This window comes from Tauraco erythrolophus, chromosome 2 (genome assembly GCF_009769465.1).
Source record: "Tauraco erythrolophus isolate bTauEry1 chromosome 2, bTauEry1.pri, whole genome shotgun sequence".
NCBI lineage: Eukaryota > Metazoa > Chordata > Aves > Musophagiformes > Musophagidae > Tauraco > Tauraco erythrolophus.
In genome coordinates this window covers 120,986,909-120,998,964 of record NC_141466.1, presented here as the reverse complement: position 1 = coordinate 120,998,964, position 12,056 = coordinate 120,986,909, and the positions used below count along the sequence as shown (strand labels likewise).

Sequence of the window (12,056 nt, the reverse complement as noted above, 5' to 3'; positions counted from 1 at the left end):
GTGTTAAACTGAATTAACAAAAGGCTACCATGAAACATCAGACTGACTGAAGAGATGCCCAGACAGTATCTAACTTCCTTAACTCTTATCCACCCGAGAGTCCTGAGAGAGCTGGCGGATGTCATTGCCAAACCCCTGTCCATTATCTTTGGGCAGTCTTGGCTCACTGGGGAAGTTCCGCTGGACTGGAGGCTGGCAGATGTTACCCCCATTTGCAAAAAAGGGCGGAAGGAGGATCCGGGGAACTACAGGCCTGTCAGTCTGACCTCGGTGACGGGCAAAGTCATGGAACAGGTTATCTTGAGTGCTATTAATGAGCACATACAGGTTAACTGGGTGATCAGGCCCAGTCAACATGGGTTTATGAAAGGCAGGTCTTGCCAATCAAACCTGATCACCTTCTATGATGGGGTGACCCGCCTGGTTGACAAGGGAAGGACTATGGATGTAATCTTCCTTGACCTCAGTAAAGCCTTTGATACAGTTTCTCATAGTGTTCTGGTTGAGAAACTGATAACGGCTGGCCTGGATAGGCACACCCTCCTTTGGGTTAAAAACTGGCTGGATGGCCGGGCCCAAAGAGTGGTGGTAAATGGGGCTAAATCCGGCTGGAGGCCAGTCACCAGTGGGGTTCTCCAGGGCTCAGTGCTGGGTCTGGTTCTGTTTAACATCTTTATCAATGACCTGGATGAGGGGATTGAATGTACCCTCAGTAAATTTGCGGACGACACCAAGCTGGGAGGCTGTGTCGATCTGCTCGAGGGTAGGGAGGCCCTTCAGAGGGATTTGAACAGACTGGATCGTTGGGCCGAGGCCAATGGCATGAGCTTTAATAAGGCCAAGTGCAGAGTCCTTCACTTGGGGTATAAAAACCCCAAGCATCGCTATAGGCTCGGGAAGGAGTGTCTGGAGAGGTGCCTGGCGGGGAAGGACCTGGGGGTTTTGGTTGACTACCAGCTTGATATGAGCCAGCAGTGTGCCCAGGTGGCCAAAAAGGCCAATGGGATACTGGCGTGTATCAAGAATAGTGTAACCAGCAGGAATAGGGAAGTGATCCTGCCCCTGTACTCGGCACTGGTGAGGCCGCACCTGGAATATTTGGGCCCCTCGCTTTAAGAGAGATATTGAGCTCCTGGAGCGAGTCCAAAGAAGGGCGACTAAACTGGTCAAGGGGCTGGAAAATAAAACTTATGGTGAGCAGCTGAGGGAGTTGGGGCTGTTTAGCCTGGAGAAGAGGAGGCTGAGGGGAGACCTGATTACAGCCTACAAATACTTGAGAAGGGATGGTGGGGAGGTGGGGGAAGGGCTCTTTACATTAGTGATGGGTGATAGAACAAGAGGAAATGGGTATAAGCTTAGTCAGGGGAGATTCAGGTTGGATGTTAGAAAGTATTTCTTCTCTGAAAGGGTTGTCAGCCACTGGAATAGGTTGCCCAGGGAGGTGGTTGAGTCCCCATCCCTGAATGTGTTTAAGAAAAGGGTGGATGAACTACTTAGGGACATGGTTTAATGGGGATTAGGGACGGTTGGACTGGATGATCTCTAAGGTCTTTTCCAACCTAGAAATCTATGAAATCTATGAAATTGTGCCAGCAGAGATCTAATCTTGCTACTGCCCTCTTCCCCTGCCCCCATTTTTAATGATTCTGAAATACTACCCAAAATTTAAACACAGAATCATACAACACTTTGGGTTAGAAGGGACCTTTAAAGGTCATCTAGTCCAACCCTCCTCTGAAATGAGCAGGGACATCTTCAACTAGACCAGGTTACTCAGAGCCCCATCCAACCTGACTTTGAGTGATTCTAGGGATGTGGCATCTACCACCAATCCAGGCAACCTGTTCCAGTGTTTCATCACCCTCATCGTAAAAAACTTCTTCCTTATATTTAGTCTGAATCTACTCTCTTTTAGTTTAAAAACATCATCTCTTGTCCTATTGCAAGGCCCTACTAAAAAGTCTATCCTCATTTTTTGCAGCAAAGGCAGGAGACTAGAAGGGAGATGAATCTCATTTTTTTAACAACATTTCCTATTATGTGATCTTTTCTTCATGGACCTTCCTACAACTGTTGATACAAACCTAAGTGAAAGCAAAGAGTTAACCACATATTCATTCCAGATAATGGTAATTTATTTTACACAGGGATTGACAGACTATGTACTCCGACATTACCACTGTCTAGTGAAAACAGTCTGGGGCTAAGATTTCATACAGCATGCTGAAGAAGCAAAATAATACAATGCATTAGAACAGAAAGGTTTTAGTTAACATCCTTTTACGCTTTGTACTTACTTGCAACCGGTTCTTGTTGGTATATTCAGTACTTATTGAAAGTTAAAGAAAGAGTCTAAAAAACTCGTAATACTCACTTGTGTGGTTCTGATACAGCTCTATAAAATGTAAACAGCGTATTGCTTTATTCTTTGCCTAGGGAATAAAAGCAGAAAACATTTTTTCTTGAATTTTTCTGCAAAGTATTTTAGATTTACCATTGTTCAGGTAACTAGACAGAAAAAAAAGCAAGAAAGAAAACGTAGGAAAACAGGTTTGTCACATCTAAACCATTTACTTCATGGAAATGAAAAGAGATTTAATATTTAAAAAGACTTCTCAGTATAGTAACAACTTTATCATTGCTACTTTGGTAGCTTAGTTAAGCATTGCAACACAAACTAGAGTAACGTAGATGGACAAGTAACATTCTGAAGTCTAAAGGAGCCTTAAAAAGGTCATTATGCATGTGCAGAAGAAAAACTCCCACACACTAACTGTATAAGCAGATTGTATGCTATGGAGATACTGGAAACAAGTGAGTAAGGGGGGAAAGGTATACTCCATGGAAAAGAGAGTAGAAAGAAAATAAATAGTGCATTAGCAGAATCTCAGTGAAAGGCAACCTCATTATGTGTGTCCAAAGAAGAACAACGAAGACAGTGAAAGGTCTAGAGAACAAGTCTTATGAGGAGTGGCCGAGGGAATGGAGGTTGAGACTGGAGAAAGGAGGCTCAGGGGAGACCTTATTGCTCTCTACAACTACCTGAAAGGAGGATGTAAAGAGGTAGCTGTTGGTCTCTTCTCCCAAGTAGCATGCGATAGGACGAAACGAAACAGCCTCAACATGCACTAGGGGAGGTTTAGATTGGGTATTAGGAAAAATTTCTTCACTGAAAGGGTTATCAAGCATTGGAACATGCTGCCCAGGGAACTGGTGGAGTCACCATCCCTAGAGGTATTTAAACCACTTGTAGATGTGGTGCTCAGGGACACTGTTTAATGGTGGACTTGGCAGTGCTATGTCAACAGACGGACTTGGCGATCTTAAAGGTCTTTTCCAACCTAAACGATTCTATGATTCTTTGTATCAAGATGGACAAATCATGTACATGAACTACTTCTTTGCATAGACTACAAAAGATACTGATTATTAAAAAAAATAATTGTAGGTATGAATTATTTGTGCTTGTCATCAAGTAACAAACAATTAAATCAACATACTTTCCGTAACGCATTCATCCTGTCACCTGCTTTCCCCAGTGCAAAACCTGCAAGACAGAAGAGAGTCATTTTATTACTGAGAAATAGATGAGGCAGGACTTTCAGAAAGCAAATGGGAAGAAACAGAACTTCACAACCACATTTAGCATTTGTTATTCCCACACCATTGTACAGATCATACTCAGAAAATGGCCCACAGAAACTACAGAAAATAACAGTTTAGGAGTTATGAATACTAAGAATTGGATGCCAATTGCTTGTTGTCAAATGAAAACAAATAAGGCTTAATTTATTTCTTTTGTGCATTTGTCCAAACTTGTTTCAAACAACTGAAAAGCGGTGACTGCTTCAGCCAAAAAAGGGTCCAGTCTTCTGCTTAAAAAGCAAGAAGGGAATGAAGGAAAAAAAGAAGGTGATGCAGATACATTAACTACACCTGTACAGAGAGTAGCTCCAAGACTCTAGAAGCAAAGAAGGAGACTAGGTTTCTGTCAGCAAAATAGAGAATATGAAAACCACGTTTAACAGAATAGTGCATTTGCACGAAAGGCATGTCTGTAGAACAGAGAAAAAAGAGAAAAAAGAGACTGCCAGTTTACCAACTGCTACCTAATTCTCTCTGAACCCTCAGACCTACTCCTATTTACCAGAGGAACTGAGGTAGCGATGAAGAGATTTCACAGCAGTCTCTGAGGATTTGCAGTCAGCTCAGAGCAGGGCATCAACTGACTGTATGGAATGCATAAGAGGATGTGACAAGCATTTTTACAAACTTTGTAGTCCAATAACGTCAAGGTAGATTAAATTAGAATCATTTAACTTCAAATCACCAGATCTAACTTTTTTGGTCCTTTGATGTTTCCGTTGTGTCAGCTGAGGCTGTGGGTTACCCGTATCCAAAAGCCTAATCCAAAATTCAGTGGGACTGAACCCATTGGCCACTGACTCACTACTTTCATGCAGTCATTACAGGAGAAATGGGCTGGAAGAGATCTAGGAAAGAAATACCATCCTGACTGTTAGGTGCTACAAGGAAAGAGGATATGACCGCAAGCCTGGAGGCTACTGTGGAAGAAGCAGACAGTCAAGAGTAGTGTCTGCTGTCAGCTACCTCTTGAGACAGCTTTTTTCAGAGTAACATCTTTCTGCTGGAGAACCACAGCTTCCTCTATATGTAAATTTTCCTCTCCTCTAACCAATTTTCTAATTGAAACTCAGCTTGAGGAACACATCTGGACTTGAATCTTTCACATAAAAGAACTTCTGCAAAACTGTAGCTGACTGGAAATACAGTCGTCTTATTAAAGCTCTCACATACATCCCATCAGAGATATCTATCTACTCAGCTCATAATAAAAGGAGACAATTTACATCCAAAAGACGGATGCTCTGCATATATATTGAAAGCAGGATTTTCTTTACTAGAATCGTGGAGCAATGCAAATGCAATTACCTGTACTCCGTCAACAACACAATACATGCCGTATTCCTACCTCCTGATAGAGGCAGGAATTCTCTATTTTTTGGATTATATCATTTGGATGATTTACTTCACAGCTATTCACTTTCTATTTTTTTGGCTGATTATTCTTTTAATTCTCCACAGCTCTCTTATCTCCAAGTCTGTTTGAGGTCTAACGGGAATTTTAATGTACATCATTGGTTTGCATCCACAAGAGAATGCATGAAAACCATCTCCTTATGGAGAAAAACTTAGCATGTTCAAGGGTGCTTCTTAAATAAAACTTATTCTGCAACAAAAAAAGTCTGCTGCTCCTCAAACAAAGCTGCATAGCTCCTTTATGGATGACTTTACAATTAAGTGGTATTAGCATTACCTTTTAAAATTCTGTCTCAGAATCTGACCCATCCCAAAAGCTGGCTACCAAAAGCAAAGCATGTACCATCAAATGAAGGATGCTCAATAATTTTTGTAACTGACAAAGTGAAACAGAAAATCATTAAGAGAAAATACACTTTTCTGGGAATAGCTGCTAGCCTTTACAGACTTTTTAAAAAGACAGTGACAGTTTTGAGGGTTTTTCTGGGAAGTGAGGGCGATGAGTTTGTTTTTTTGTTTAAAAAGACAGTGACCACCACATCACTGAATGCCTCCTTTTGCTTTACCAATATGTAATATTGGTAAGTATTATATATCCAGTAATATCCAATATATAAAGACCTGGCTATACCATTGCATTGAAGTACTAACACACGCTTGTCAGCCTTGTCTGTTTTCTTTTGGTTCATTGTTTTTTTTTTTTGTTTGTTTGTTTGTTTTTTAAATGGGACCTGCTTGTTTAGAAAATGTGCAACCATAACAGAGAAACTACTTCAGCCTTCTCTACACTGAGTTTCCCATGAACAGCAATAACTGATTCAACTAAGAATTTTTCTTGCAACTTTTTATTTTGTATACGCCATATCAGCTGCAGTAGAGTGAATTCTTTTCTCCTCCTATTGTAAAGATCAATTCTGACCAGCTCAAGGCTCTTCTGGCCAAGATTGTTAAACACTTCACTTGAAGAAAGAATTGTCATTACTCATTGCAGCATTTTCCAAATTTCTGGCAAGAGGAACATGGCACAACATGCCAGGAATCAGTCATCTATATCTTTGCTGTGAGTGATCTTAGAATCATAGAATCACAGAATCATAGAATCATCTGGTTGGAAGAGACCTTCAAGATCATCAAGTCCAACCATTCACCCTGCACTGCCAGGGTCCCTAAACCATGTTGCTCAACACCAAATCCACACGGTTTTTAAACACCTCCAGGGACGGGGACTCCACCACCTCCCTGGGCAGCCTGTTCCAATACTTCACAACCCTCTCTGTAAAGAAATTTTTCCTGATATCTAACCTAAATTTCCCCTGGCGTAACTTGAGGCCATTCCCTCTCGTCCTGTGACTCTTACTAACATATGAAGCTGTACCATGCTATCAGCTGGGATCCAGGGCTAGTTAATCCAAGTTAGATGCTACACTGAGATGGCTTGATTGCTTCTAGAGATAGCTTGCTCATCATTAGCCTGGATGCATCACTGTGCTTAGAGTTCCATTACAAGGAAATCACAACTAGACTGAATGCCTCTGACCAGTATTCTTTCTCCAGTCTTTGTTGAGAAAGAAAAGGAAAAAGGTCTCTTTTCACAGCTCATATTAGAAGATCCTTCATAATATTATGTTTCTTTTGATTTGTCCTATTTATTTTATACCATAGACAGCATTTCTACAGTTAAAACTTCAAATTGCTTGCTGTTATAAAGAGTCATAATGCAGAAAGCCTACAAATGAGTTAAGCTGCAAATCACTGAAGTTCCTATGAGATTGGACTCAAAAGGCCCCAAGTATTCTACTTTTCCTTAAATACAGTGTTTGTAGGAAGCCCATAAAGTGGATTTTTTTTTTAAGATTAACTTAAATTACATAAGAAAGCCTCCTGAGGAGGCTGAATTGGAAGGAAATTTAGGGTCTTCTGATTTGACAGATTCCTTACGAATTTCTGAACCAAGATGCCAGCTGAGACTACCAGTAAACAAGCCCTTTTTAACTAAAAGCAGTACTACTTCCAAAGGACTCTCCTGAGACTTAGGGAGAAGAAAAAAAAAATCAGATTTCTACTAATTCTACTCAGAAATACTAACAGTAGCTAGAAACTAATCCAGGAAAACACACAACCAGTCATGTTGCCCTTTGCTGCAAAGTGGTAATCGCTGTTAGAGCAAATGAAAATAAAACCCCAAGAACCCCAACAACGTGAAAGTGATTTTCAAAACCAGAAAGACAAATCCACATCCACTGACTCCTACTTTCTTATGACTTTGTCTGCTCTACCAACCATGGAGGCCCAGGTTCATTTTGGTCAAGCACAGGCACCTCTGCGAAGCGCACACTCAGCTGAGTTTTCTTCCACCAGCAGCACAAGCGGATGAATACTTCCTGGGGCACGTCAGCCCACCTGCAATTCCAGGCACCTTTTGCAGGAGCTTGATTCTTTTCTTTGACTTGAGAGTAAAAACCTACACTCTGCAGTTAGGTGCCTAAGGCTACGTGAAATAAATGCATGGCTGAGTACTTTCAGGCTTTGATGGTTTTTAAACATAAACAGTATCTGCAGTAAAAAGAAACAGTGTGTACAGGAAAGCACAGATGATCCCTTTTGATAGGATCTATCAGTGGTTAGTTCTAGCACTTTAGAGTTAAATAAAAAATGTTTTTACCACTGGATAATACATGCTTCAAACCTAATAACGTATTACTACTTTTTCCACTTTTTTTTTAATATAAAACAAAGTGCAAAAATGAATACATACATAATTTGATTAAAAAGCTTACTTTTACAGATGAAACTTAAAATTGGTACAGGTATTTCAATATTGCCCAGTGGAAAAAAGGGTAATGTTTCTTCTATTTTTTTTAAAGTATAAAAAGTACCTTTAAATCACCATGCCTCCCGAAGTCCTATTACACACAATGATTAATTTGGTATCTTTTATATACAGCAAATGCACATACCTGCAGCCCCTTTACCATTTCCAACAGCCACTAAGGAACGTATTGATTTTTTTCTGCCTTCCTTTGCCTTCATACAAAACACATTTTTCACCTGAAGAAAAAAACCACAAAGCATCTTGTTATGGCACAGTCCAACTGTATTGTTTTTTTCAAGACAGTCAGTTTACCAAAAAGGAATAAGAGGTCTGTGATGAAACTTTACAATATATACTGCCATTGTCAACGGGTATCATCTGCAGTGGGGCACAAGCTTTGAGGCATTAAGTACATAAAGGCTGCCAAAAACCTATCCTCAGACACAGAAAAAGTTATCTTAGCACAGTTACATTAAAATATCCCCTCTGTTGTGCTTAGCTGCACAACATATGCTGCTCTAATGCCACTAGCTTCACGTGTGACTTTGATCGATATTAAAAAACATGGAAAAAAATGGAAAGCGACATTAGTATTTCACTGCTCTCTCCTACCATTTTAACATATCTTAGAAGCACTCTAAGGAATTGCTCAAGGGATGTTGTTGCTTTCCATGGGTTAACACTCTAGGATTGAAATCTATTTGCAGACTGCAGAAGGCAGTCTCATTACTGAGATGATAGCTGCTAAAGAGAAGACTTCATTTAAGAGAGAGGAAGAAGAAAATGTCATTTCATTCCTGGAACTAGAAATGTTTACAGAAACTCTGCAAGAAATTCAAGCAACAACAATTGGGGAGACAGGTGGCCTTATGGTTAACATTCTGGAAATCTAAATTTGCCTCTGCTACAGAATCCCCTACGTGACTGCAGGCAAGTCACTGCTTTATAGTCTCCCACCTTAAATGGTCTAATACGTCATCTGGGATCCTTTGTCCATCCAGCTCCTGTTCTAGCTTCCTTGGTTTTGTTTATATATTACAATATATGTTTATTTAAATATAGACATATATGTTTATATCTAGTTTATCTACTCTATATAAAATCATATATAAAATATAAAAATATAATATATAGTACATATATACACATACGAAATAACATACTAGATACTGCTTGACTGTTTTAATATCTGCGTCTCAGAATTACCAGTTAAAAACCACAATTTACTTCACGGTTCATTTCCTCCCTTCCTCTCAAATGCATCAGGGTCTACTTTCTTCAAGCCTCAATATGATTTCCATAAATTATAATAACAGCTAAATTAAACATGCATTGTTAATACATGAATTAAGCAGTACTTCCCCCTTTACCCTATATGTAATTCTTCAGTAAGATACTCTAGTTGTAGCATTATACATCTGAAAGTAGATTATTATACAATACTTGGTCATGGCTTAAACAGTCTCACTGAAATTCACAAAACCCCCAAAATAAATCCACTGACATCACTAGGTACAGATTAGGAATGAGCATTTCTGAAAAATTCCACCTTGCTTTCATTAAAATATAGATGCTCTTAAATTCAAAGTGCACATATATTCTAGAGAGCACTAATTGCTAATTGCTTATTCCAAGCTATTTTTCTTTCTGGAATCTTACTGCTTACAAGAACAAGCTAAAAAACCAAGCCCCCTAAGATGAAAGTGCCTGTGGAAATAGGCTATTTACAGAAAATGCAAAATAATGATGAAAGAAAGAGAGTGAAGTAGAGTAATCTCTCCAGGAGCATCAAGAGCATAATATTTTTGCTTTGCACATACTTTTGTCTTCCATGGCCAATCTGAAAAGTACTTGTACAAAAAAAAAAAAGAGTTGGCATGCGTATTGTCAAAAATTAAGGATGTGATGTTTGCAGAATCTACTAAAAAATCATTCTTCTCCCTTTCCAGAAGGCGGCAATAATGACACATTTGATGAGCTTATCCAGACGCCGTCCTAAAACTGCACTTGTCAGCTGTTTCTGAGCAGCTCTGAAGGAAAACGTGTTCAGTCACCCATCACAATCAGTGCTACTGCATCTCTCCTGAAATGCTGTGAAGGCCTTTCAAGCTTGATAATGTGCACAGGCAGCCACGGCTGCTGGAACAAGTGTCCTTAGATTCTCCCCACCACAGCCTCGTGCCTCCTTACATCAAAGCAAGCAGTGCTCTTCCGGAGCGCGCTCAGCAATGCTTCTCTTCCGTCGTGGAAATAAAGCATGCAGCTAAAAGCCTGTCACTAAATTGCACTGGAATTAATTAATACACAATGAACAACATGTCACTTTTAAATCAGCATGACCTCTGAAAAATGACTGAAACTAAGACACAATTACCCCTCTAGATTGCCACTCGAGGTAGATTTAAAGCCAATTTTTAAAATTTTGAAAACAGATGACGCTCAGCCTTAATCACGGTGTACTGCAAATTGGTTGCCTCCCTGTATCCATTATCCAGTGGTGACAAGGCAAATTCAGCTTTCCTTTGAGAGCTGAGGGAAGAACAGTGTCTCTCAAATACAAAATGAAACCACCCCAAACATTTATGAAGAGGAGAAACAGCAAGCCACAGTTTCAAAGGTGGAGTTGAAAGTGTGGAAATAGGCTACAGTCAGAGACAGGCTGCTAAAGGCTATTATGACTTAAGTACTTACCAGCTGTTTCTGTATGAAAACGGTAAAAACTCAATACTTTCCTAGAAGTTTTGTTCTTGTAAAAGCAGAACGAATGACAGGCCAAACTGACTGCCCTTGGAAGGTCTTCCTTTCTAGAAATCATATTCTAGTCACGATTTTTAGGAACCTGCCACCCTTAGGCCACTCTTGACACTGCCATTCTTTTGCTGCTGTTATGCAGTGTCTGCACAGCTTGACCCCCTCATGGCATAAGGTCCTCTGGTCCCAGTCCTTCTCTAAGGTACAAGATAAGACACGATAAAATGAGAGCAAGGTGCAGTGATGAAAGAAAAGCACTTCCACGCAAGTGAGCCTAGAGAGGCTTGGAAAGCCAGTGACCCAAAAGAACTGAGTAATAAACTTGTGAATAAAAATCAAGCTTGAGTTAGCTAGATCACATCCGTATCACCTTCTCTTCTCTGTGAAAAGCACCAAGGGCAGAGCAGATTAGCACCACAGGGACAGAACATCTCCCAGGTGAAATTTAAACCTGTCGTGCCTAAAAATCAGAAATTGCACGAGCTAGTTGGAGGGCAGAACTAGTATTGCTGACAAGTGACAAGGGTCTCGTATGGTTTCCCTAAAAGTGTGCAAATGGTGGGCAGTGGCAAGGCAGTGCTTTGGAAGTCTTCTGCTGTGATTACTAGGATGCGACAACCTCAATAACAGCTGGCTAGTGAATTTATCAGTCCATAGAACCATAGAATGGTTAGAGTTGGAAGGGACCTCAAAGATCACCTAGTTCCAACCCCCCTGCCATGGGCAGGGAAACCCTCCACTACACCAGGTTGCCCAAAGCCTCATCCAACCTGGCCTTGAACACTTCCAGGGATGGGGCATCTACAATTTCTCTGGGCAACCTGTTCCAGTGCCTCACCACCCTCTGAGTGAAACATTTCTTCCTTAGATCTAATTTAAATCTCCCCTCTTTCAGTTTAAAGCCATTGCCCCTTGTCCTATCACTACACACCCTTGTAAAAAGTCCCTCTCCAGCTTTCCTGTAGGCCCCCTTTAAGTACTGGAAGACTGCTATAAGATCACCCCGAAGCCTTCTCTTCTCCAGGCTGAACAGCCCCAACTCTCTCAGCCTGTCTTCGTAGCAGAGGTGCTCCAGCCCTCGGATCATCTTTGCGGCCCTCCTCTGGACCCACTCCAGCAGCTCCATGTCCTTCTTGTGCTGGGGACTCCACAGCTGAACACAGTACTACAGGTGGGGTCTCATGAGAGCAGAGTAGAGGGGCAGAATCACCTCCCTCCACCTGCTGGTCACGCTCCTTTTGATGCAGCCCAGGATACGGTTGGCCTTCTAGGCTGCCAGCGCACATTGCCAGCTCATGTTGAGCTTCTCATCCACCAGCACTTCCAAGTCCTTTTCCTCAGGGCTGCTCTCAATCCATTCTCCGCCCAGCCTGTACTTGTGCTTGGGATTGCCCCGACCCACGTGGAGGACCTTGCACTTGGCCTTGTTGAA

At 41.1% G+C, this 12,056-nt stretch overlaps 1 protein-coding gene across 1 annotated transcript in view; it reads right to left on the bottom strand.

Moving 5' to 3' along the window:
- MRPS5 (mitochondrial ribosomal protein S5) overlaps positions 1–12,056 on the bottom strand; it is a 75,777-nt gene that overhangs the window by 9,876 nt on the left and 53,845 nt on the right. Inside the window, exons 6-8 of the mRNA XM_086631844.1 lie at positions 8,019–8,109; positions 3,501–3,547; positions 2,375–2,432 (exon numbers count right to left, since the gene is read on the bottom strand). Of these exons, the coding sequence (XP_086487970.1) occupies positions 2,375–2,432; positions 3,501–3,547; positions 8,019–8,109 (196 nt within the window). The remainder of the gene's footprint in view (positions 1–2,374; positions 2,433–3,500; positions 3,548–8,018; positions 8,110–12,056) is intronic.